The 25,143-nt window shown below is 41.8% G+C and overlaps 4 protein-coding genes and 1 long non-coding RNA gene across 6 annotated transcripts in view; 2 read left to right on the top strand and 3 right to left on the bottom strand.

The window, feature by feature from the left end:
* LOC137176147 (uncharacterized) overlaps positions 1 to 25,143 on the top strand; it is a 59,845-nt gene that overhangs the window by 20,962 nt on the left and 13,740 nt on the right. The gene's annotated exons all lie outside the window — the stretch shown is intronic.
* LOC137176140 (dynamin-1-like protein) lies at positions 95 to 11,015 on the bottom strand. Of its 2 annotated transcripts, XM_067582228.1 has the most exons (19): positions 10,831 to 11,015; positions 10,270 to 10,411; positions 9,749 to 9,795; positions 9,596 to 9,667; positions 7,662 to 7,748; positions 7,081 to 7,243; positions 6,805 to 6,925; positions 6,347 to 6,478; positions 5,460 to 5,666; positions 5,131 to 5,251; positions 4,825 to 4,980; positions 4,632 to 4,721; positions 4,397 to 4,489; positions 3,507 to 3,560; positions 3,123 to 3,188; positions 2,237 to 2,368; positions 2,040 to 2,149; positions 1,169 to 1,328; positions 95 to 1,067 (listed from the first exon to the last, which is right to left on the bottom strand). In XM_067582228.1, exons 1-19 carry the CDS (start codon positions 10,930 to 10,932, stop codon positions 1,011 to 1,013), a joined length of 2,112 nt encoding a protein of 703 aa, XP_067438329.1. In that variant the 5' UTR covers positions 10,933 to 11,015; the 3' UTR covers positions 95 to 1,010. The 2 variants fall into 2 exon arrangements, with proteins under 2 accessions (XP_067438329.1, XP_067438330.1); XM_067582229.1 differs by lacking the exon at positions 3,123 to 3,188 and having other exon boundaries at positions 10,831 to 11,014.
* On the top strand, positions 11,177 to 13,242 carry stmp1 (short transmembrane mitochondrial protein 1). The gene is made up of 3 exons (XM_067582238.1): positions 11,177 to 11,331; positions 11,620 to 11,673; positions 12,650 to 13,242. Exons 1-3 carry the CDS (start codon positions 11,317 to 11,319, stop codon positions 12,719 to 12,721), a joined length of 141 nt encoding a protein of 46 aa, XP_067438339.1. The 5' UTR covers positions 11,177 to 11,316; the 3' UTR covers positions 12,722 to 13,242.
* Positions 13,250 to 14,230, bottom strand: LOC137176145 (small lysine-rich protein 1). Its single transcript, XM_067582237.1, has 3 exons — positions 14,060 to 14,230; positions 13,821 to 13,874; positions 13,250 to 13,728 (listed from the first exon to the last, which is right to left on the bottom strand). Exons 2-3 carry the CDS (start codon positions 13,821 to 13,823, stop codon positions 13,468 to 13,470), a joined length of 264 nt encoding a protein of 87 aa, XP_067438338.1. The 5' UTR covers positions 13,824 to 13,874; positions 14,060 to 14,230; the 3' UTR covers positions 13,250 to 13,467.
* dhx57 (DEAH (Asp-Glu-Ala-Asp/His) box polypeptide 57) lies at positions 14,303 to 25,115 on the bottom strand. The gene is made up of 25 exons (XM_067582222.1): positions 24,972 to 25,115; positions 24,359 to 24,392; positions 23,716 to 23,906; positions 23,295 to 23,588; positions 22,981 to 23,178; positions 21,929 to 22,830; positions 21,660 to 21,844; positions 21,434 to 21,555; positions 21,104 to 21,299; positions 20,815 to 20,939; positions 20,496 to 20,629; positions 20,319 to 20,373; positions 20,017 to 20,231; positions 19,782 to 19,898; positions 19,571 to 19,667; positions 18,101 to 18,274; positions 17,796 to 17,996; positions 17,340 to 17,616; positions 17,132 to 17,227; positions 16,960 to 17,043; positions 16,658 to 16,795; positions 16,260 to 16,334; positions 15,999 to 16,133; positions 15,709 to 15,909; positions 14,303 to 15,333 (listed from the first exon to the last, which is right to left on the bottom strand). Exons 3-25 carry the CDS (start codon positions 23,901 to 23,903, stop codon positions 15,190 to 15,192), a joined length of 4,353 nt encoding a protein of 1,450 aa, XP_067438323.1. The 5' UTR covers positions 23,904 to 23,906; positions 24,359 to 24,392; positions 24,972 to 25,115; the 3' UTR covers positions 14,303 to 15,189.

The following is a 25,143-nucleotide window of genomic DNA, read 5'->3' as shown; positions in this document are numbered from 1 at the left end:
TTGTGTTTTCATATTTCGTCTTTACTTCCCAGCAATCCCAACTTGGATTATTTATTATTATTTGTCAGCTTGAGAACAAATGAATCCAAATCAATCAGGTGGCAATAAAATACCTCTATTTATTCTTTCTTTTGGGAACCATACACAGAGAACCACAGTGCACCATAAATTTCACATGTAGGCAGCGATATGTAAACATAATTAAATCATCTACTGCAGTAAGCTGCAATAGTGCTCATGACACTAACCGCACACTTAAATAACACATTAATAAATAAAGATTCTGGTGGCATTACAGTGTCAGGACTTTCTATAGAGTACAGTGTGGTGACAACAGTGCAAAAATCAAAGTGATGGAGTATGTACACAGGACTGTGGTGCTGCGAGTCAGCTTATGTCTTTTCAATTCAATGAAGCAATCCCTGCTGTATTGTTACACTATGACTTTTGAGGTTCCATGGTTTCTGACACGACAGCTATTCCTAAATGAAAAGGTTGCAGATGAGGGGATGAATAATGTTTTATGATTTTATATAACCTGGAGCCAAAACATTTGCAGAAGGCTTTGTGGAGCTGCCAAAATAGCATCAAAACTTTCATTTCTGCTTCACACCAAAGTCCATTTCCATACTGGTTAACCACAATCTGTCAAAATGAGAAGTGCTTTACCTCTGGCTGCACTCACCATCTCCTCCAGGAGCCTTGGGTGGCAACTACAGTTTCTAAAGTCTTATCTTGAACATTTAACTTACAGAGGCAGTGCATTGTCATACTATACTGTAGATGACACAAAAGCATATTTAAGGAGTATTTTAAATAAACACTTCAATTAACTTACATTTCTTTCAGGTAGCTGTGAGCCAATATGATACCTACGTTTGGGGCAGGGATCATAACAGTGCATTTTTTTTAATGGATGCTAATCCAAATCTTCAAGTTTAGACATGATGAGTGCATGATGAGGAGATAACAGACCAACAAGATCAGGTTCAGCTCCCATTGTTGATTTTTCACCACAGATGTGTCTCCCTAATCTCTGCGATCACCTGGCTGGCTTTCTGCAACGCCTGCGGACAAGATTAAAAAGAAAAAAAACATGCACTGAAATGACCAAAAGAACCTCAACTCATCGGGGAAACACAGAGACTACAAGGTGGGAGTCTGTTACCTGTAGCATGTCGGCGGCCTCCTTGCGCCGCTGGGCCATATCCTCCGACTCAGTCAGCAGATCATTGAGGAGGCCAGATTTATACAGCTGGCCAACAAGCTCGCTCTGGAGGCTGTCCTTCACATGGTTGACCAGGAAGTGCATCACTGCCTTCGGCACGCTGTGAAAGAGGGAGAGGAAACAGAGCGAACAGATGGTTGAGAACAAGGCGGCAAGATGGCCTGGTGATTGTGTTGTCCCCCAGATGGAGGGGCTTTGGTTTGACCCACCAGGTGGCTGCACCTGTTTAAGTATCGAGCTGTTTAAGTACGAGCTACGAGTTTAATGTGAGGTATTTAACTCTATTGAGCTCTAGGGGGACCTACACCCAAACAATACGGCAGAAAACCCCATTTGTTTTCCTCTTGCGGAGGAGAGACCTCTACTTCTCTAATTGTAAACAAATCTCATGAAATGACTCAAATCAACAATGTGTTAGTCCATCGCTCAGTTCTGTCCAACTTCCCCAGACTGTGTGTGGCACTCAGCCCCAAGGCCATTGGTTCCTATTGAAAATGTAAATCTTTCAGTTTAAAAAAAAAAAGTCTAGCAATTTTCTAAAACAGTTTGGCAGCGTAGTTTTTAGCAAACATTACTCAAGCAGGAGGAAAAAGGCTATTTGTTGGGGACTATTTTCAGTTGCAGATTGATATATATTTGGTGCACTAGTGAGTATTTACAACAGCAGCAGGATACTGTGTGTGTGTTTTTGGAGGTTTAGCTATACAGGCACTTGTTAGGAGGATCAATTCCTTGTTGTTATTTACAATTAAAAAATACTGAATATCACCAGACATATCCTCCTCCATATCCAGAAGAGTGAGCTGCCTACCTGTCCTGGATGTTCTTGCGCACGATAAGGAAGTACGACTTGATAAGGCGCTCGATGACCTCACAGTCCCGCTGCTCACGTGACGACAGCTTCCTGGCAACTGGCACAGGCTTGAGGTGAGGGGAGAGAGTGTTTTAATTAGTCGTTCCATGAAAAATACTCCTAATCTCCCTAATGGGTGAAAATGATTGAGTTACCACATCGAGGAGGTTGACAGCTCCTTTAAGGGGGCTTCCGGGTCCCGAGCCTGGGGCCTCCTCTCCTTTCTTCAGCATCCCCCTCCAGTTCCCTGTGCCGTCCTGCTCACCTTGGGGCCCTGCTGCTGGGGCCTGCCATGGCCATAAACATGACCAAATCAGAAAACGAAGAAATTTGAACCCTTACCACATCAACCAGGGCCCAAACTTTCGCTTGTCATTAGGGTTCACAGGGACAGGACGGTTAGGGTATGTAGCATAATAACCCTGACAGGATCATATGCAGGCGAGTGCATAAAAAAAGAAACATTCATAACTGAGCACAGTAAAGCCACTGACAGAATTAAATTTCTTTTTTTGGAGATAAAATTGGATGGACTCCTCCACTGCTCTCAGAGAATGGAAGTGAACTCAACTATTAATGCACCAGTTAAACTGAAGACATGATAGGCACGGCAGTAACCATTGTCACTCCTCTAAAATATGCATTTTTAGAGGAGTAGAGCTCAGAGCAGCTCGGATAGATGGTGCACAGCGGTTAGAAAATCCATCATAAAACAACTCCTATAATCTAAGTAAAAATAGACGAGGCAACCAAAGCGTCAAGAGGTTGGAAAAGAAAATAGAGGGAGGAAAAGGTATTTTCTCTGAGACAGGTGGACCAACTTTGGGGAAAACAGACTCTGCAGAAAACACAACGGTTGTTAGTGCATGTCCACACAGGCTGAGGAAGAGCGAAACAAGAGCACAGCATCAGCAGACAAAGATCAGAGTGCATGCCAGCAGCCCATGCCCATCCATCCATCCATCCATCCATCCATCCATGCTCCATCACCAGCCCCACAGCCAGCAAGGCACAGAGCCAGCGAGCTGCGTATGTGCCCACCTTGGCACCGTCCATGACTGCTCCAGACGCAGGGGGCTCGCCAGAAACCACAGTTGGGCCAGCAGACTAGCAGGAATATGAGAGTGGGGATGGAGAGAGAGAAAAAAAAAAAAAAAAAAAGCACTGAGAAGAAATGTGGAAAGACAGAGGAAAGGAGGTTGGCAGTCGAAAGTCATTTGAGAGGAGGAGAGGGGACTTTCTGAGAAGGAGAGAGAAGATGTGGGATAAAATTCCTCGATGGAAACTATCCGAAGCATTTGGTTCACAGATCCTCATCCTGCAATTAACACTGCGTAAGTGGCCTTTATACTGGGGACGCTGCAGACTGCAACTCGATATTATAACACAGTGTGTTAGATTTCAGAATAGTGGTATTTCTTTTACCTTATCCCTGGGTACTGCAGTGGGCAGCTCTCTCATCCTGTTTCTCCTTTGCTCCTAAGAACACACAAAAACAGATGTTGGCAAAATTATTAAAACTCCAACACATCCTAGGAAAGTATGTAAGATCTTTTACTGGAAATCACACGCTGAAAGAAGTTACTCTACTTTTCAAAGAAAATGCTTTAAGCTCTACCAACCACTCTGGTAATTAAAAGCACATTTCATCATTTAAAGGTGCAGTGTGTAGGATTTAGTGGCATCTAGCTGAACGGACTCGGCAGAAATGGAATATAATATTCATAAGTATGTTTTAATTGGTGAACAATCACCCGAAAATAGGAATCTTGTGTTTTCGTTACCTTAGAATGAGCCCTTTAGATCTACATGTATCTCCTCTTCCACAGAGCCTGATATTTTTTGTGTGTAACATGTATAAATCCCAACTTTTCAAAAGAAAAAAAATTACAGAACGTAATGATACACAAGTTGGTTCCTGCATAATAAAATGCAATTACCTAGAATAAAGTTTCTGGCATCCCTGTAGAAGCAAAGGTGTAATGAAATGAAATATCTGTTTGAATTTATGTGGTTTGAATTCCTCTCTTAAATATCCCAAGCGGTTATTTAAAGTTTTATTTGTATTTTTTTTCTGGTTTCACAAATTCTGTATTACAGCTTCTCGAATTCTGCCCTGAAAAATTCAAGTCAGGTTTATAAATTCTGATACTTACAGCTTTCATTTGCTTCCATACATTTCATACTTTTTATATACTTAAATAATTATTAATCAATACATATAATGCCTCTCCTACCTACAGTATCCTATCTTGTCTCTTTATTCTGCCAGAAAAATATCTGTATTTTGGGGGCATTTTGTTGTGAGTACAGACCTCTATATTGTTATTCATGACCCCACAAGCATCTGCGAAGTCTGGGTGCTTAGTGTTGATGTAGGCCAGCTCAATTGCAACCAAGTTATGGACCTAATACAGGAAAAAAAGGACAATTAAAGTCATCAAACCAGTATTCAAATTAAAAGTTCTCAATAAAGCACTGCAATCTAAAAGATGTTGACTTCTGGACATGAAAGCATGCATACAAAAAAGGAGATAAATGTGATGGTACCATCTCATTTGTGATGGGCAGCCTCTTCCTCAGGAGGGAGGTGACGACTTCCACAATGGCCTCATGCAGCTTAGGGAATCTCTGCAGCTCCTGCAGGACAAAAACAACATGAATATGGAAGTCTGCGTGAGAGGGAAAGATAAATACACATGGTCCTTTCTTTGACTGAGGAGATGTGAGCGGAGTTGATTGCCTGTGTGCTGTAGTTGCTGCAGTGCTGGATGATCCGCTGCATCTCCTCGTGGACCAGCTCCACGCAACGCAAACTGGGCTCCTCCAGGCGTTTCACCTGCTTCTTCACCAACAGCTCGAAGGAAACCTCGGGCACAAACAAGGATGGACGTGGGCCCTGATGTAGAGGAGGAGAGGTAGGAGGTTATCGATTACCCAGAAGAACTTTTGTTACGTGAGCAAACACCAAAAGCAACAGAACATCGTTGGTAGGAGAAACTTTAGTGTCCCTAATGATGTCATGTTTACATAATGCACCAGCACTCACTGTTGCATTCCTTATGGCTGTTAGAATATCTATGGTGCTGAGTCCTCCCAGAGGATCCACTGACTCCAATGTTCTGCCAAAAGTCTCGTGGAATATGTAACAAATTCTGGCTCCACCGCACCTGAAAAATAGCAGCAGGGGGATATTAGTTGGCGTGTGAACCCTGTGGTGTACTCTCCTGTCAGCTTTTCCTTCACAGAGGCTGTGCGTGCCTCAACTTACAAGTTGTATCATATTAAATGATGAAACCAATGCAGTTGTTTTGCTCATTTTCACTGAGCTGGCTCAACAGCATCACCATGTGGCCGTGCACCGGCACTGGAACTCACAGTTCTGCCGTCTCGATGTATTTGGCCGTGCCCTCGATGGTGTTGCAGTACTCTGTGGCGAACTTGGTGATGAGCTGGAGCAAGGTGGCACTTTGGTCTTCGACTGGTTCGCCGTAACTGCTGAGCAGGGACTGGTACTGGGCTGCCAGTACGTTGATCCGTGTCTTCAGCTCAGGGAGACAGTCCCGGATGTGATGCATCAGTAACCTGACATTGTGATAGTAAAGGGCAGAGGGTTCTGTTTGTATGCAGATATGTCAAATTAGATTCTGAGCTCTGCATTGTCAAGCGAAATGTTTTTTTTTTAAATAACAGACGACAGCAATTTCTCTGATGGCTGACCAGGGCTGCTTCTGACAGTCACTGATGTTGACAGATGATGTTGCCCTGGTAACATGTCCATACACGCAGTATAAATATATCTGTGTCTTACTCTTTGTGCACTGACTGACCTGGAAAAATTAAGAATTAGATATTCTTTTTTCATTACAAAAGGCTGCAAGGATGTGGTCCACACAGGGAATTCTACCTGTCCAGACTGCAGACTCATTCATTCAATTAAAACGACTTAACAAGCACCGCTCTGAAAATGACATACTCATAATAAAACACGTATTATTCATAAAATCTTTTAATTACAGTTCAGGTCCTGGTCTCTTCTGGAGGGTAATTCTTTGGAGTTTACTATCAAAAAGTCTAAACTGGTCTAAATGAAACTGAAATAGATGTACAGAGGCACAAACATGATGAAAATATGTTGTTGTTTTTTCTTGTCTATTTTTCAAAGTGTTGATTTCTTTCTTTTCTTTTCTTTTTTTGATACTGGGATTTTAAAATGGTTCCCACCAAGAAAAGCATGAGACTTTGTCATGCTAATATTCATTTACCTGTTGAGGGTTCTTGCCAGGTATTTGGTTCCGTTTCTATTGGCAAGAGATGGATATTTCTTCTGCAGGAAAGCATGTTCATCCCGAATAGCATCAGCAACAGTCTTCTTATTGTTGATGTCCAACTGACTCCTAAAAGTCCAAATACAACACAACATTAATATTTAATGCTGGGCATAAGGAAAATAAAAATAAATGTCAGGATATACAGAAGACCATCTTACATTATTCATAACTGTCATTTCATTGTAACTTATATTAGAAACATCCCACAATGTGATACAGTGATAAAGGATTAACAACACACACTGACATATCAGCCTTGACTATCAGCGTTAAAAATGTACCAACAGTGCACTCATCTCTACCACCTATCTCTATTATTACACACTCATCTTCATTGTGAATAATGGATTATTTCATAGTATTTATTGTACAATGACTGTTGTTTTACAGACCTGTTGACTACTCCAATGAGGCCCAGTTTGACAGGAATGACTCTGCCCATCAGCACATCCATAGCATCAGTGCCAGCGTCCATAAGGTCCAGCTTGGTCACCACAGCCAGGGTCCTCCGGCCTGGTGAGCCGCATTGGTTCAGAAAGTTCAGTTTGTGTCAAAATAAATGGTAGAAAGTCAGCAAATAAAGGTTGATTAACACTTGACCTGTGTTCTGTTCTGTAGGAGTGTACTGTCATAATAGTTTTGGAAAATGTCTGTTTAGTTTTTCTTACCGTCAGGGTCAACCTCCCGGGCCACCTTGAGGGCCTCTGAGGTGGCCATGTCTGTGTTAGCGGCCGTGACAGCCAGGATGATGCAGTTAGGGTTAGAGATGTGCTTCAGGATTAAATCTCTAATCTGAACCTCAATGTCCTTAGGCTGATCACCCACGGGCACCTGAAGGGAACAGTACCAGTTAAAGAAAAGACACAGTACATCTCAATTTGATTCGTTAGAAACCGTAGCTGGGGATTTCTCAAATTAACACATGTTCAACCGGAGGGGAGGAACTAATGAGGCTGGAATCAAAGCCTGCGTACACTCGGGCTTTGATGGTACACGGTTTAGAAGCATCAAGCCTGAGTTAATAATTCCCTGCAGTCTACAAATATCTAATACACAAAAGCACCAACCAGACTGGGATATTAACACCAGTGACCAGGCATATCTTGCTTTTTAGGCTTTTTGTGTGTTTTTTAATGAATAGTTGTATCTTTTAAAAAAGGAAGTGTTGTATAACAAATTTCCTGAGGGGTCTGAGATGATCAAAGCCTTGTCTTGAGGAGTAGGAAGTGGGGAGTGCGGCATGTATTACCTTAGTGATTCCTGGCAGATCCACCAGTGTGAGGTTGACAACGTGAGGAGAAAATATCTTCAGATGAATGGGTTCATCACTGATTCCCTGCAGACGAATAAGAAAGAATAGATGCACACTGTGTATTGAACAGCACAGTACTGTTTTACAGAACAGAAGTTAAAAAAAAAAAAACATTTAAAAATCATTTCCGCAGAGCACAATCTTTTTTTTTTTGTTCTACTGACTGTCAATTCCAATGATAATAACAATACTTTAGGTAATATTTCAGTTCTCTTGAGGCTGTTTTTGCTAAGCTGGCTGTCTCTTAGCCCCGCTTTGTGCCTCTAATGTGTGAGAGTTACATTCCAGTCATGGAGCTAAGCAATTTTTTCCGAAAGATAAAAACCCAGTGATGTTTGAAAAACCTGCAAGGTCATTTAACAACACTCATCACTGTTCTGAAGAAATTCCTAAAAGACTTTTCTAAAATTCAGTTTGCTGCATATTGAAAATAAATGATGTTTGATCTGTTTTATAAGTTTCAACTGTGTTTCCTATCCAGGTAGCCTCCGTCTTTATTTGGATTAGGAAACAAAAATGTGTTAAAAATCTTTTTTTTTCATCCAGCAGAAGGAATATTTCTTCATTCAGATGTTTAGAAGGTATTTGAGGATTCTGGAAATACATTCAGAACAGCAGTGAGTGTTGTTAAATGACCTTCTGAGTTTTACTAACATCCCTGGGTATTGATCTTTTGGAGAAACACTGTGTTTTGAATGTAACACTAAAACATGGGAGGCACAAACTTGGGATAGGTGTCCTCTATAGCTGGCCTAGCATGGCTACGCGAGGACGAAAAGTAAGGCAAACATGGTTGACGCCTGACAATAGTAACTGGTGTGGGGAAGAAGGCAGCGAGGTATAATGTTGTGAAGGAGGGAACAAAACTAGAATGCTAATTCAGGTCTGCTGGGAGTGTTCTGACTTCCAAGCAGGTAGCTAACACAGTTCCCGCTCTGAGACACTCACTCATGCTACTCAGAGAACTGGAGTTATGCAAATAACCCAAAGTTTTCTCTGAATCACCCTTCAAGCACCTGCAGGATATAAGATGCTATAAGATGAAGTTCTCCAGACACCTCGAGCCCTCAGCTACATGTCAAAAGTGTTGGTGTGATTTTCCACTGTGGCCTCAAACTCCATAATCATATACGCTCTCTGTTGTAAAAGCCAGTTTTCTCAGCTCAGAGCTATTTCTGAAGGAAAGCTTTTCTCACATCCTAGATTTGGAAAAATGTTATGTATGCTTTCATCTCATCGAGACTAGATTATTTTAATTCTCTGTACATAATGTGTGTTAGTCACTAATCCTTGGTTTGCCTGAAGCTAACCCAGAATTTGCAGTTAGGCTCCTAACTGGCAAAGAAAGAAGGAACATACTGGCTGCTGCTGTAATTGCCTTTGTTTTATTTACATAGCTTTGAATATGATCTTATTATTTTAAATCTTCTCATTACTTCAGCTCTCCTCCACATCACCAAATCATCAAACTAAATCCTTCTGTCAATCCCATACACTTGTCTGAAGAGCACCTCTATTGAAAATCAGCACCTACATTTTTTATGACCTGCAGCTTTTGGTTGTGCAAATGTAATGTTTCATTGTGTTTCATCTTAATCACAATTTCTCATATTATTTTGTAGGAAAGCAATTCTGTTAACTTCTTTTAAAGTGCTTTATAAGTAGTTGAGTTGTTTATCATACCAGACAGCAAGAAAACTGATACTAGACATGGTTTATGGGAATAACGTGCATCATAGATTTGTCATTCAGTCATTTTTGAGTTCCTTGCTTAACAGTAGGGATGTAAGCCACATGTGGTGCAGTAAATCTGGTATCTATAGATTAGAAAACATACAGAAAGACGTCTCCATCCTCCATCCATGTCTCACCTTATTATTCCCTGATATTCGCTCTGTTTCATTTTCAATTTCTTGCCTGATTTCATCGAAATCTGTGTAGATCTGCACAAAGACAAAAACATTATTAAGAACAGCAAGACTTTATGGTATTAATTAAATGTTTTGTATCACAAAAATTCATACCTTATTCTTGGTGTGTAGAAACTTCCCCCACTCTTCACCTTCTCTGTCTGAGAAACACAAGAAAACAGTATGTGTCAGAGTTTACACTTAGCATTCCTGAGGTAGGAAAGCACAGGTGTTAAAATACAACTACTGTGAGCAGGAGGCTAACGTTAGGGCTCGACTAAGCATGGACGACTGACAATAGTTACTGGTCTGAGGAGTTTGGCAGCAAGAATGACAGCTATAGTGTTGTAAAGGAGGGAGCAGAACTAGAATGCTACTTTGGGTTATTTACATGTAAAGACACCTGTGCAATGCACCTTTATGAAGCACAGTGCTTTTTCACACCCTGGCATCTGCAAGTGATCAGACAGTGACAGAGAAAGAACACAAATGGATATTAATTAACTGGAAATCATAAATGATGGGCATGTTCCCCCCCATAGATGTGTGTGGATGGAAGAACCCCAAAACAAACTGCTGGGGGGTAGTCGATCGGTCTGAAACTCTGCTCAGATTAGAGGCATGTTAGTGCCTACCGCTGTCATCATTCTTCCTAGCATCACCAGGATCCACGTTGACCAGCTGGAGGATGAGAGGTCGCCTGGTTACGATGCCGGTCCCACGGGGCAGCAGGTCCCTGCCCACCAGGCTCTCCAGCACAGAGCTCTTACCACTGCTCTGAGGACACAAAATACAGATAAAGACATGAGTTAGATGTGGGATAAACCAGGAAGGACTTCCTTATCATGCAAAACTGATTTCACACACAAGGCCCTGATATACTGTAGAGCTGTGCACCTGTCTTTTACTCAGCAATGACCTGGTTGTGGATCTTAAAATAGGACTGATTGGAGATGATCAAAATAGACTTCACTGCCACTGCCAGTACTTTGCAAATAATGTCTGTAGCAGGCCACCTAAACATGCAGAGCTGCTTCCGTGTAGCCTAAATTCATTTTAGTAAGTGAATATGAAGTATTGTAGTAAATGTTGCCTTCCAAGTATGTCTCCTCTAATAATGTTGTCGTTATTTATGCATTCAGGTTATCAGGCTAGCATGACAGTCGCTCAAGATGCACACAATCACAGTATTTTACCTGAGTCCCCACTACTGCTATCTGCGGCAGCTGTATAATATCCGCGCCCACTGTGTTAAACACATCCTGAAGCTTGTTTATAACAGGAATAAGAGCCTCCATGCTCACGTTTTTGAGAATTAAAAAAAATTTAGCAGCTAATTTCGTGATGGAGCCAAAGTCATTCAATGTCCCACCGACACCACCATTGCAACAACACCCAATGGGTAGACTCTGTGCGGTGCTGGGAGTTGTAGTTTTCGACTGGGGAGCCAGTACGGCTCAGACTGTGGAAAAGACTACAACACCGGAAATAACGCGATAAACTACTTCTGTATCTTTTTTCTTTTTTTGCTGATCTCGCGCATGCGTACACCCATTGTTGATGACAGACTAGCTTCGTTAATGAAGTAGGGTGGTTGACTTCCCCTCTTCAAACCTGTAATTTACTGCCTGGTTCAAAGTCAGTAAGTTAGTCTGCTGTTGCCAACCCTTCGTTGATCCACCATGCTACAGTTTCTGGTGAGTTTAACTGACATTATCGTGTGTGACATCGACATTTGTCAGGATGTTGAGAGACACCAGCGGAGGTAGCATAGCTAATGTGTTAGCATGAGTAAAATTCGAGAAAAAAGTTTCTGTTTTATTAAGTTAAAAAGTAGCTGTCAGCCACCAAAAAGCTAACAATTAACTGTGTTACCCTTTAAAAACCAATGAAGTCAGTATGACAGTAAAACTAATGTCTTGTGGAGTCATCATTTGATTGATTGATATTTCGGCCCTAAATAACATTTGTATTTTGTTTTCCAGGCTGGCTTCACTTTGGGGAATGTGGTGGGAATGTACCTCGCACAGAACTACGATGTGAGTTTGCTGCACGTCTCTCTTTATTTAAAAAAAGGTCCTCATTTAATTTAACAGGTCAGTGACGTCATCTCCGTGACAGTGACCCATGCCCTCCGCCGGTGTGTCTGTAGTTGTCGTATGCATTCTGCTGAGAGTCACCAGGTAACACGGTCACTTGTTAAACCGAAACACCAGCAAGCAAGGGTGTCTGGACAGGTGCTGCTAAAACTGTTCAGTCCTCCCACTGACCTGCATCAGTTTCCAGTTTATTACGAACACCTAGCAACCATAAATGCAATCTAATGAAATGGCTCTGCAACAACTCTCCCACTGAAGATCATAATGCCCTGTTTTTGTTGAAATTGTACAAGAGAAGTGTTGAATAAACTTCATGGTCATTTGGGAGGCTGTAGGTTGTGGTGCAATTGAATATTTTGGTTCCTCAACATAAATGGAGTGGACAAAATATTTAAGAAATACATTTCAGTGTAACACAATACAACTAAATTTCTAAATTGGATTTAAAAAAAAGAACATTATAACCTTCACAAAGGCTGTTGTAAGTACACCTGATGAATTGGCAACTGTATATACATAAGAGTGCATATTGACTGTAGGGCTGCTACTAACGACTATTTTCATTATCGGTTAATCTGATGATTATTTTCTTGATTAGTCATTTGGGTGATAAAATGTCAGGAAATTGTGAAAGTGTGTTTCTCAAAGCCCAAGATGCAACCTAAGATGTTTTGTCCTGGCCAACAGTCCACAACCAAAATTATTTAGTTTACTATCATAGAGAACTAAAGAAACCAGAAAATATTCACATTTGAGAAGATGGAACCAGAGAATTAAGACATTTTTTCTAAAAAAAAAAAAAAAAAAGACTTGAAATGATAATCAATTATCTAAATTATTTGTTTTGATTGACTAATCGATTAGTTGCCTAATTGTTGCAGCTCTAATTGACTGTACTGATTTTTTTCCACTTTAGGTTCCCAACATAGCCAAGAAAATCGAAGCTTTCAAGAAAGACGTGGAGGCCAAGAAGAAGCCCCCTGAGTGAGAAAGACGGGACCATGTTGCGAGCAAGAATAGACGGATTCTGCAGAGAAACTATTTATTTTACAGGGTTATGGTATAATGATGTACATTTGATAAAAGGATTGATAATGTAAAATATGTTTGGGAATATTAACAGTGCCTGGAGCAGTATTTGTTTCTGCCTTTAGTTTTATAGGCATGTTCTCATTGTAGCCTATTTTTTATAAGATGCAAGGAGCAAAGAGTGGATTTAAAGGACATTAAAACTACCTTGTGGGAACACTTTCAAGTCCAGTGTCATGGCACTGTTAGCTGGCCTTTTCTAGGATGCACAGTGGTGTTTTAACTCACACATGACATTCATTTTCACATTAGGTGTCCCTAAAGTGAATATGAAAAGAGTAAGCTGGTACATCAGAGTTTAAGGACTTTCCCTCACAAGCATCCTAATTGTCAATAACAACTGCCAAACTTTTTATGATATTGGTGCATACATATACAATTCTGAAACATTCAGCTTCCAATAAAGTTGCTGATGATGAATTTCAAAGTCTTTGTCTCATGAATTATGTAATGATTTACTGGCACACATTTGCTTAACAGTACTGTATGAATTTGTGGAATCAAAAACAATATCTATATTGCTGCATTGCACTAGTCCAAGCTATCAAAGTGTCTTACTTGTGCTGTCACAAATCTGTCCACCAGAGGGAGCCACAAGCAAGGCATTAAATTTTACTAAGGATCTTAGCTTTGGCAAAATGTAATCTACTTTTTCTTCTTCCGCTTTCTACCCTTCTTTTTCTTCTTCTTATTCTTTGAATTTGGCCACCCAAAGCCTCTGAACTCCAAACAGTCCACTGCATTGTGTGAAATGTAGTAGACATTCTCCATGGCTGCTGGGCTGAGGATGTCAACCTCTTTCTTGCTGGATTTGGCACTGGAAGACCTCTTTTTGGGTGTTTTTGGACTCCCACTCTTCTTGGCGGGCCTAGAACTGTGGGATCTTGATTTCCTGGATTTGGTGGGCTTTGGAAGGAATACAAGTGTTTTACTCAATTTAGATCAGTTACTCCACTTTGACTATAAATAGTTTGCATTGTCTGTTTACTGAACTTTACCATAGTGAAAGACGTCAGTGTCACTTCCTATATGATGATGGATGATCCATCCATCTGTGAAATTAGTTACTTTGTTTAGTATGCTATAATAAACAGTACATGAACAAAATGATTTGTCATTAGTTCAAAAGCAGACTACAATTAAGGAATTTGCTTACTTTAAAGGATAAGCATAAAAAAGTGCATTTTTAAAACAGCCTACACAGTGAAATTGTTAATTAAAAATATATATATCTTACCAGTTCTGGACTTGGCACTGTTCTAAGTGGCAACTGAATGGCTTCAACGGGGACAGTGATACCCCATTTGTTTATGTCCTGTTGTCATAGAGACAGAACAGACTCACTCATGAATGACGGGGTTGGCCTCTCCGCCAAGCCTGTAAATTCTTTAGCTGCATCCGAGATGCAATTGTCCTCAAACACATCACAAAGCTGAAAAACTAAACGGAATCTGTAAGAATGCAAATAAAAGTCAGCAGATAGCCGTCTTCACTTTTTTTTATTTTTTGTGCAGTGGGATTCATCACTTGTTAAGACAACAGCTTTCAAACTCTTTGGCAACTCTCATCAAGTTCTCCTGATTTAAAAAGCCCTTGCATTCACATTGTGAAAGTGTAGTTTTGACATCACTGTAACATTGAAATACATTCAGTAAATGTAAAACAACAGAATACCATGCAGAAGCTCTTGGATCTCTCAATCATGCACTACAAATAAATATTCATAACCATAATAAGTATGCAGTCACTATGAGTGTAAGAAATCCAATATGGATCCAAGAAACTTCTCAGTTGTGAGAAAGACACACAACTCAAAATAAAAATGCACTGTGCACAATTCATCTGACATCTTGTCTGACATAATTTCACAATCAATTCTGTGCCAATTTACTGCACATACAGTAGTAGTATGGCATCAAAAAACAAGAACTTTTCTATTGTTGCATTTCATCAATAGCAAAATAAGACTTGATTTCAGCAGTTACAGCGCTGGAGGTTTATGGATCACCTGCATAGAGCGATTTTTTTTTTCTTCCCCAAGGCATACTTTGATTTAAAAAGCCCCTAGTACAGCAACACAATGACAGCAGGGTGGTGTGGTGACTGTCCTTCAACCAGAGGACTGCACTTCAAGTACAGTATTTGGCCTGCTGATATGTGTTGGAGAAACACAATACAAATTTCAACCAGTTTCAGGGTTATTTACTCTGACTTTCCTCCTTGTGAGGATCCCTCGGTGGGATCAATGGAGTAAATCACTATGTGGCAGTGATGCAGGAGCAGAAAGACATCTATACTGCAGAGCTCCATGCATTTAAGCCCTTGAGGGTGACAAAAAAGGGTTTAAAGGGGAATAAAGTAGCAGAGCTACTGCGTAGAGATGAGGTGGACTATCATGTGGATGATGCGGGAGCCGCGGGGGCAGCTGCACAGGTCCATGCTCGGGTTCCTGATTTTATCCTCCAGCAGCTGGTCCAGTTCCCAGCGCAGCTCCTTCACCAGCTCAGCCACCTGGGTAACACACACACACATTAACAAGATCAAGTTCATACTCTAGCTTGCCTTATATGGTAATTTTATTTCCTACATCAGGATTAATTTTCTTCTGCCCTCATCTTAAAGGGAGTTTTTTTTTAACCTTCATAAATACTAACTTAACCCCCATTAATGTGTTTCTGTGCTTTATTACAGTGAATACAGACTACTTTGCAGGTCATAAAGGAAGTATGAAAGTTTGTCCTCAAATGATAATGATCTTGCTATAATTTTTATGTAATTGCTTTGGGCCATGCTTATTCATCATCAAAATAATACCACTGTTATTAAAAGTAAAGGAGAGTTATTGTTGATCTGATTCTAAACTGTTCAATCTTTCATCACTCTGACCTGATGAGAAGCAGCAGCAAAGCGGATCCATCCATCATCAAGGGAGATGACAAACTCTCCCTTGTGCAGCTCCACATTGACCTGACCGCCTCCAAACAGCACCAGCGGGTAAACAGACACCATGCTGCAGTCTCTGATGAAGACACGGCTCGTCTTCACCTTCTCGTGGTAAACCAGGTAGGGGCTGTTGTAGTGGCGAACCTGGCAGCACAGAGGAGAGTCACAAGGGTTGTTTCTCTTACTTGCTGTTAAATATGAAGCTACATCTTTTTATACTTGAATCATCTCACCGTGTAGTTGACAGAAGAAGGGTGCACATGCACGCAGCCGTCGTTCTTGGTCATGAAGCGGAGCTCGTTGGCTTTGGGTTGCATCTTCATCGCTCCTTTGCTGGTCATCTTGTAATTCCCCTGAGGAGCTCGCACCTGAGAACCGCGTCAAACACAGGGCAGAGAGTATAAAGCCAAGTCGGGGTGTTAAGCATGAGAGATACTTTTATGCGTCATTGGCTTTTGTTTCTTATTTCAACAAAAGAGAGGATGAATACGCACTTGGACCACATTGGGGTAGAGGGCAGCACACAGCATGGCAGACATCAGCCGGATGTTGTCTGAATTCAGATTCGCCTGGAAAGGAGTAGAAGTGGTTATATGTATGAATCTGTTGGTATTATGGAAGGTTAAAATATTTCAGTTTTAGAAATAATCAGATTTGCTTCAAGACCACGGTTACATCTTATCTACAGATTTAAAAAAAATCTGTTGATTTAAAAGAAGACTTAGTTTCTGAAATAAGAGATTAGAATAAAGATTAGAATAATTTCCCTAACAAAAAATGAAAAGTGATATCATAGGGTAGCAGAAAAAGCAGTGCTGTACAACTGATATGTTAATGTGCACTGGAAAGAAAACAAAAAAAAATAGTACAATAGTGCGTGTGTGTGTTTTACCTCAGGACCAGTTGCCTCCAGAACACCATCAGTGCCTTTAGAGCACATACGTTCTATAATCCTGGCCCTCAGCCCTTCTTTGATGAAGCCAATGTCAGACAACAGCTCAGCAAACTGCCTCTTCAGACTGGCGATCTCCTGCACGAGTTACAACACACATGCGTTAAGAAATGTTTAAGTTGGATACAAAGAAAATTCCTGTTGAATAAAACAAAAACCAAACTGTTCAAGCACTTCACTGTTTTGCATGCAGGTTTAGATTTAAACACTGCAAGAAGTGGTGAATTAAAAAACAAAAAAACCTGCAAGCCTCTCCAAGACAGAAAGTTCTCCCTGCAGTAAAGGAAGCCGGCCTGGTGGCCATTCTTCGCAGCACAGCACCATCCCTGAAAGAGAGGATAAGCCCATCACATTGATCATTTCAATAAATTAAAAACATACTAGCTTTAAAAGCTTAACATACAAAGTCTGTACCTTGTATGCCTGTAACAAAGCTAGATGGTCACTACTGGCCACGGCAAAGGCCAGTTTCTTTTCATTGGCTTCCTCACGCTTATCCCATGGAGATACCTGGAAAACAAAGAGAGAGGACCAAATGAATATGTCATATGAAAACAATCAGTGCTGTGATGCTGAGGAGAGAAACATATGGTCTCTCAATGGTACCGAGTGGTTGCCTTACAAATGGTGATTTGAAGGCCAGACTGGCCGCAATGGTGAGCGCTGGGTCGAGGCAACGGAAGATGGCGCCGAACAGCATGAGTTTTCCAATGCGCACGTCCACGGGCAGGCAGGCCAGGTGGTAGCCCAGCGGGGTCAACCTCTCATCTGCAGTCAGAGCTCCCAGGTCCTGCAGGCGCTGCTTGGCTGCGTCTAAGCTTCCCATAGCTGGGGGCTCGATGAGGCGAGAGAAGACGGACTCGAGCATCTGCTCTGCAAACACGTCCAGGATCTTTATTCTGTCAGAGAGAGAGAGAGGGGTAAAAAAAGAGAAAAATCAGACAAAGAAAGCTAGAGAAAAAAAAAGTAATTAGCCAGTTTCCTCTCCATTTCCATGTCATACATAAACCTCACTGTCTGCATTTACAGAGCGACAACACTAGCTGGCATTGTGCAAAGGGCAAACAGATGGATCTACCGGAGGCAGAGCTGCTCGAGAGGCACTCTCTGGATCTCAGGCAGCTGTTGCTCAGGCAGCTGGTGTTGGAAGCAGTGGCTGGTGAAGAGGTGGAAGCAGACCCCCGAGGCCACGCGACCCGCTCGGCCCTTCCTCTGCAGCGCGTTGGCCCGAGAGACCCAGGAGTCCTCCAGGCTCTCCATGCTTTTAGATGCATCGTACCTGAAAATACAACCAAACGAGTATGACGTATGTGGATTATGTGGGCATGCACATATATAAATAAGGTTTAAGGTTAAATAAGGTTTAACTTTAGATAAAGTTACCTTTTCTCTTTCATCTTGCCAGAGTCGATGACATATACCACGTCGTCAATGGTTACCGAGGTCTCAGCGATGTTGGTGGAGATGATGATCTTGGTGACACCCTCTGGAGGCCGGCTGAAAACTGCCTGCTGCTCCTCGTTGGACAAGGTTGAGTGGAGTGGATACACAACACACCTGATGTTGGGGACGTACACTTATGTTAGTTAGCATTTGACTTATAGATAGTGTTCATTTCCTATCCAACTGAGCATTAGATCAAAATGTTTCATGACGATATCACACACCTTTTACATTTTGTACAATACCTAAATTATATACATGTAAAAAAAGACACGAATGATTTTACCCACATAGATTATCCACATCTGGGTTTTTATGTGAAAATACCATACTGTGAATGATAACCATGTCTTTATCATAAGTGAAAATGAGAATTCTGTTATAGTAATAACAATAATAACTTATATAGCTCTTTTCAAAATCAAGTTACAAAGTGTTTTACAAAGACAAAAACAAGAGAAATTACCAGATAAATAATAAATAAAAGTAGAACTGATACAGTAATAACGACAAGTGAGCTATGAATTACTAAAAATCAGTAAAAAAAAAAAAAAAAAAAAGAGTAAAGTGAAAATGGAGGAACCCCAAACGAACTTTAAATGTAATCATTCAAATTTTAAAATCAATTCTAAAACGTACAGGTAACCAGTGTAGAGATGCAGAGCGTGGACTCTTCTGTTGGATTTTGTGAGGAGTCTTGCTGCAGCATTTTGAAGTTAGTTGAAGTTTGGAGATGTTGTATTGAATGAGACGGGAATACAGTGAGTCGCAGTAGTCTGAGCAGGATGTAATGAAAGCGTGGATGACAGTTTCCAGATTCTTAGCAGATAAATAAGATTTAATGTTCGAGATATGAGGTTGCAGAAAGTATGATTGAATGACTGACTTCACCTGTTGGTCAAAGTTAGAAAGCAATAAAACCGATGTTTGGCCATTGTCAGCTGCTAAAAGAATATCATTAAGAACTCTTAGAAGTGCAGTCACAGTGCTATGACCTGCCCTGAAACCTGACTGAAATTTATCAAAGAGCCTGTTGCTGTTCATATGATTGATGAGCTGCACGGCAACTATTTTTTCCGAGACCATAGCCAGGAAGGGAAGTTTAGATATTGAGGCAGAAGTTATTTAAAACGGATGGATCAAGAGATGGCTTTTTGAGAAATGGTTGAACTGTAGCAGGTTTAAAATAATTAGACACTTGAGCAGATAAAAGTAGGGAATTGATAATGGCTAGGACAAATGGGGAGATTGAATGAAATACTTCTTTTAAGAAGTGAGTTGGAAGAATGTCCAGTGAAAACCATAACGAGGTAAATCAAAAATACCACAGAAGATGAATTCTGTTGTGTTTTATACCCTCACCAACACTAACAATGAAAGAACAAAACACACACACAGCTTTCGACAGACCTGGTTGCACCCCTGTTGTTGAACATTCTGTTGGATTGCAGCTGCTCATAGAGCATCTTGATTTCGGCGAGGCCTGGCAAAAACACCAGCACTGCACCTGGAACACACAAAAAACATTTCAAAGATTACACAAACATAACTCAAGTCCACATTAAAACTGCCAAGGTATGCTGGATTACCCTCATGGTAAGAGTAAATTTCTAACTCTTACCTGGGGGGTAGTTGTGCTTCCCATCTACGATCCACTCCAGCACACTCTCCACCAGATCCATGTTGATCTTGTCCAAGTCCATCGCAGCAATGGTCTTCAGCACAGACTTCTTAGTATCTGCATCCACAGCAAAACAAAATGTGATATCCAGTTTATTTGGATAAGATGAATGAGGTACAGTTTAAAAACCCATGAAACAGATCAGCTCAGTTTATGACACTTGTTCTCAAATCACCTTTGTATCTAACTGTGAGCTCCTGGAAGCTGAGCTGCTGGTCGGGAACAGAGTCTTTGACAAAGTCCTTTTTACAGAAAGACATGAAGTTCCACATGTCGTCTCCCAAGTCGTCCACCAAGTCCCTTGACCCTCCTTTGCTTCCTCGCCCACTTGTGGAGGATGAATTCTGCTTCCCTGAGCGCATGTAAGGGCTGCCATCCTCAATCACATAGCTGAGAAAGTGAATGTAAAAAATAAAGTTACAAAAAAAAGATCAGTCAAGTATACTTGTTTGTTGGAGCGAAGAAGGGGGAACTTACTTGGTTTTGGTGATGGCATCTTCTAGGAAAAACTGGTCAACGGGAAATGTACGCCCTGGAATGAGAGATATTGATATTCATTAAGAGGAGAAAAAAAATATGTGAACAGACGTTCAGTTTGAGCAAAATATAATTTGCAGGTTTGGTGTACAGTATGAACTACATGTGGCAAGTTACCTGGTATGTGGATTGTGGGACAGTTGTAGAAATATTCAGAGAAGAGGTTGGCATTGAGTGTGGCACTCATTAGAATAATCTTCATGTCTGGCCTCTGTATAATCAGGTCTTTGAGCACCAACAGCAGGAAGTCACTGACAGGAAAAAAAGTGTGTTAATATGCATTTTAGGAAAAGATTTAGAAAGAAACTGATCTTGTTATTTGCCAGTTTGAGATGTCTGCAATTGACTAAATTACAAAAGCTGTGAATAAACATCTAGAAATGTACAATGAAGAGTCACTTTCTGTGCCATATGTCACTGATCTGCATAATCTCACCTCTCCTCTGTGCGCTCGTGCACCTCATCCACGATGACATGTGTGGTGCCTTTGAGGTCTGCCTCGCCCTCCAGTCTCCTCAGTAACACACCGGTGGTGCAGTACAGCAGTCTGGTGGCAGACGTCTGACAGAACACAGTAAAAAGAGATTATTTTATTACGTAAAGCTTGGCAACATATTGAGAGATTATTTCAAAATTTAAAGTTCAGGATGCTCTGAAATAGTCAGAGAGAATAAATGTTGCAAGTTCCAAATACTGCACACTAGATATATGTTAAATGTCCGTACCCTGACACTCTCCAGGCGGATCTGGTAACCCACTGAGTTACCCAGACGCTCTGCACGCTCCTGTGCTACCCTCTCAGCCACAGAGATGGCAGAGATGCGGCGTGGCTGGGTGCAGATGATGTTGGCTACCTGCTCCGCTGGACCATTTAAAGAGGCATCCAGAATGAACTGTGGGATCTGGGTCGTCTTACCACACCTGCAGAGGAGTAAACAGAAAATAAACATCAAACAGAATCATATAGATTATATGAAGTCAAGTAAAATTTTCCATACATACATACATACATGAGTCTTTGTGAATGCCAACACTTGCAGCTCTGTGTGACTCACCCAGTCATCCCGCTGACTACCAGTACCTGGCACTGGTCCAACATGTCTAGAATATTGTCTTGTTCTTGCCAAGCTGGCAGCTTCCTCCTCTGCTCCAGCATGGACCTGAAGCGCCTGGACGACTGGGTGAAAATACATTGTAAATTATAAACGCATTGTGCCGGAGAGGGTAGAGTAAAATATATCGGAGTGTTAAGATGTCTAAATTGCAGCAAGCCTCTTTTACCTGTTTCCTCCGAAACTCTCGACACAGCTTGCCGTTTTCTTGCAGTAGGTTGTCTATTTTAAGGTTGTGCTTGTTCACCATCCTCTTCCTCAGATTGACGTAACTCTCGCTCTCCACTGGAACGGCCTTGTCATCCTCCTCCTCATCCCTCTCATCCAGCTCTTCTGCCTCTTCTGTCTCTTTATCTGTAAAGACATAGGTGATGAGATTTCAACCCAGAAACACAAAAACAAGTCTAGTATAAAGTATAAAGTCACTTGTTGACTCACAATCTAAGTGTCTCTGGCTGTAAGATGGAGCAGACCTCCTGCTGTTGGTGTAATTACTACTGCTGGTACTGCTACTCCTGCTTTCCTCAGAAGCATTGCTCTTCACACTCTTACTCTTTGCTATGGCAAGAGAGGGTGGTGGAGCTGCCACAACAGGTGGCGGCGTGCTGTATTTGTGATGACTAACAGCCAACAGTTCCCTCATGGTAGATTCATCCTCACACAAGGTGATGAGAGTGTAAACAACAGGTTCGCTGCTCTTTGCTGCGGCCAATGCCTCTCCAAACAATCTCTCGGTCACGCTGAGCCTCCCTGCAGCTCCCATGGACTCGTCATTGGTGCTGAAGGCTACTATCGGTGCCTGAAATGGGTAACGGTTTCCTTTGGGGAATCGAATCTCTAGTTCATACTCAGGAGGAGAATAGCTGCTGATCCCAGGCTGGCTGGGGCCCATCAGGTCTGGGGAACCAGCCCCAGACCTCCCTTTGGTGGGCATTTGGTGTTTGAACTTGCATTTGTTCCCAAACCGGCAGCCTTGCCCTTTCAGGTAGAATCGACAGACATCACGGATGTTAACAGATTTTTCGCCATATCGATCTCCGACTTCACTGCCGTTCTTGTTCACACCCGTGAGGAATAAGAGGTCCAGGGTTACTGTCCAGACTGTGTTAGCGATGCGCTCATTGAACCGTTCACCGTAAATGGCAGCTAGCGCCAGAGCTTCCTCCTGCCTCTGGCTCAAGCACTCATCCATAGGCACCCCCTCAAGACCATCAGGGGAAACTGCTTTCTGGCCGTAGTGCTCAGTGAAAACCTGGAGGAGGAGCTGTTCCAGTGTTGCCCCAAAGTCTCCTCCACTAACCTCCAGTGCCTGCTTGCTGCGCACCCTGTCAAAGCCATACCTATGTCGAGCAGAGATGGCAAAACAGATGTTAGGGGAGCAAGCACAACATTTGACTTCATTCTTTAAGTTCCTGACAGCACTGCAGTGAAAATAGTGGCTTCAGATCTGAAATCTGCAATAAAAAGAACAAAACAAATCTGTACATCACCTGCAGAGTTTGCCTATGGCAAATAAGGAGATAACAGGTTCAGGGGCAGGACGTTCATCGTCAGACTCTGGGTCATATTCTGGGCTCTCTGCTCTCTCCACAGGATCGTCTTTAGTGGCCCAAAACTGGCCTTCGTCACGATGGTCCAACTCATCAAATTCCTCCTCCTCTCCCCTCGAATAATCTGAACCAGATTCACTGAGGCAGAGAGGGTCGTATGAGTTCATACGAACTCACAATCTAGTATTCCAAGTCTCATTTAACAGATAAAGGGATGTAGCCTATTTCAAGCATATTTAGATAGATGTACTTACTCATAGGGCTCATCAAAGTCCTGGGTCTGTAGTTCCCGCAGCAACTCCTTGAGTTGTTCTTGGTTCTCATTAGTCATGAAAATCCTCTGCAAGGGCATGGTGCTCACCTCTGGTCTGATGCCGTCACCTGGCTTCAGGCATGTTCTGGGTCTCGCCAGGGATCTTGGCAGAGCCTTGCCGCTGCTATTCCCACCGCCTCTGCCGTCTCTGTCTCGATCCCTGCCTCCCCGTCCTCGACCGCCATCCCTGCCAGCACCACGGCCACCTCCACCACTGCCCCGTCCTTTGTTAGGTCTGGAGAAAAAAAAAAACAGATAGAGGCAAACACAGAGGCACAAGAGAGAGGATGATATGATTAACCCCGAGCACCCTGTTATCACTTTTAAATCTTATAATGAACTCCTTCACTATGAATGTATACCTGCTAGGCCGAGAGGGTCCAAAATCAAGGCTGAAATCATCATCGTCATCCCAGCGGCCAGCTCCTCCTTTTCTACCACCGCCTCCGCCTCCTCCTCCTCCTCCGCCGCCACCACCTCCACCTCCCCTTGGCTTGTTAAATCTCCCTCCTCCTCTGTTGGGCTTCCCGCCTCTTCTCCTCGCACTCATTTTCTGTCAATAGATACATATGAGGCTGCAACTAACGATTATTTCCATTATTGGTTAATTTGTTGATTATTTTCTTGATTATTTGATCAGCTGTTTTGTCTATAAAGTGACAGAAAATGGTGAAAAATGACAGTCAGTGTTTCCCAAAAGTCTTGTTTTTGTCCCAAACAACAGCCCACAACCCAAAGATATTCAGATTACTGTCACAGAGGACTAAAGAAATCAGAAAATATCTACATTTAAAAAGCTGGAATCAAAGAATGTGGACATTTTTTCTTAAAATATGACTCCAAACGATTAATCGATTATCAAAATAGTTGGTAATTAATTTAAAAGTTGACAACTAATCAATTAATCGTCACAGCTCTATAGACCTAAACAGATTTTTTTAAAGCACTCCTCGACAATCATGGCTTACTCGAAATACACTGGCTGCCATACCAAAGTATACTCACCTTCAATCAGCGTCTTTTCATCGCAGCAAATAATCTGTGAAGAGAGGCAGGAGATTGTATTGTTTAAATAAAATCTTCTCAGCCCTTGAAGTATCCGATAATAATCCTGGATACACCAGAGAGAAGAGCTAGCTGTGGACACGGACAGAGCAGGCAGCTACTATAACATCCACAGAGTCGCACATAGCTGCGGGGCGGCTCGTTGTGGCTCCTCAGTTCAAGTGAGAGCAATGAGATGGTGGCTGACACACAGCGCTGGTGGCTACAATTATGCAACCCAACTGAGCATGCAGACTGAAGCAACCCCACGCCTGGCTGGATCACAATGTGTTATGTTATCAAGTTACAAAAGCGCAAGATATAGCCTGTATAAGAGGGAACGCGCTAGTGTGTCGGTTTATATATCAGGCTTCAGCTATATAACAAGCTAACAGCTAGCGAGCTCACTCCACACTTGTTTTTAACAAGCTAACAGAGCTAAAAGAGGGTTTCTCACAAGTCAAGTCGAGAAGATACACTTCTCAACAATGCCACAAAAATAAAGGTATATATGACAACAGATAAAAAAGCTAAATATCTTGATAAACTAAACTTTCCTAACAAGTGTACTAACCTGCGACAGCTGTTGAAACCACCGGTAGCTTGCATCTCTTTCATTGGTCGAAACTCTAGGGTTCAAAGTTTCTTTTCCGGTGAGGTTGAGCGAGGTCATATTAATAATAACAATAATAATTTGCATCATATATTTCGTAAATAATATTCGGAGGTCATTCGTAGGTCATTTA

The sequence above is a fragment of the Thunnus thynnus genome, chromosome 23 (assembly GCF_963924715.1).
Source record: "Thunnus thynnus chromosome 23, fThuThy2.1, whole genome shotgun sequence".
Lineage (NCBI taxonomy): Eukaryota > Metazoa > Chordata > Actinopteri > Scombriformes > Scombridae > Thunnus > Thunnus thynnus.
This window is presented reverse-complemented; position numbering and strand designations above follow the sequence as displayed.

Excerpts from the sequence above, each read along its gene's own strand:
- LOC137176140 (XM_067582228.1), bottom strand. The coding sequence starts at position 10,932 with ATGGAGGCTCTTATTCCTGTTATAAACAAGCTTCAGGATGTGTTTAAC. Across the intron at positions 7,244-7,661 it reads ATCTGCCAGGAATCACTAAG|GTGCCCGTGGGTGATCAGCC; the intron begins GTAATACATGCC and ends TGTTCCCTTCAG. Across the intron at positions 3,561-4,396 it reads TCATGAATAACAATATAGAG|GAGCAAAGGAGAAACAGGAT; the intron begins GTCTGTACTCAC and ends GTGTGTTCTTAG.
- stmp1 (XM_067582238.1), top strand. Across the intron at positions 11,674-12,649 it reads ACCTCGCACAGAACTACGAT|GTTCCCAACATAGCCAAGAA; the intron begins GTGAGTTTGCTG and ends TTTCCACTTTAG.
- dhx57 (XM_067582222.1), bottom strand. The coding sequence starts at position 23,903 with ATGAGTGCGAGGAGAAGAGGCGGGAAGCCCAACAGAGGAGGAGGGAGA. Across the intron at positions 20,374-20,495 it reads TCCCACAATCCACATACCAG|GGCGTACATTTCCCGTTGAC; the intron begins GTAACTTGCCAC and ends CTCTCATTCCAG. Across the intron at positions 18,275-19,570 it reads AACAACAGGGGTGCAACCAG|GTGTGTTGTGTATCCACTCC; the intron begins GTCTGTCGAAAG and ends CCCCAACATCAG.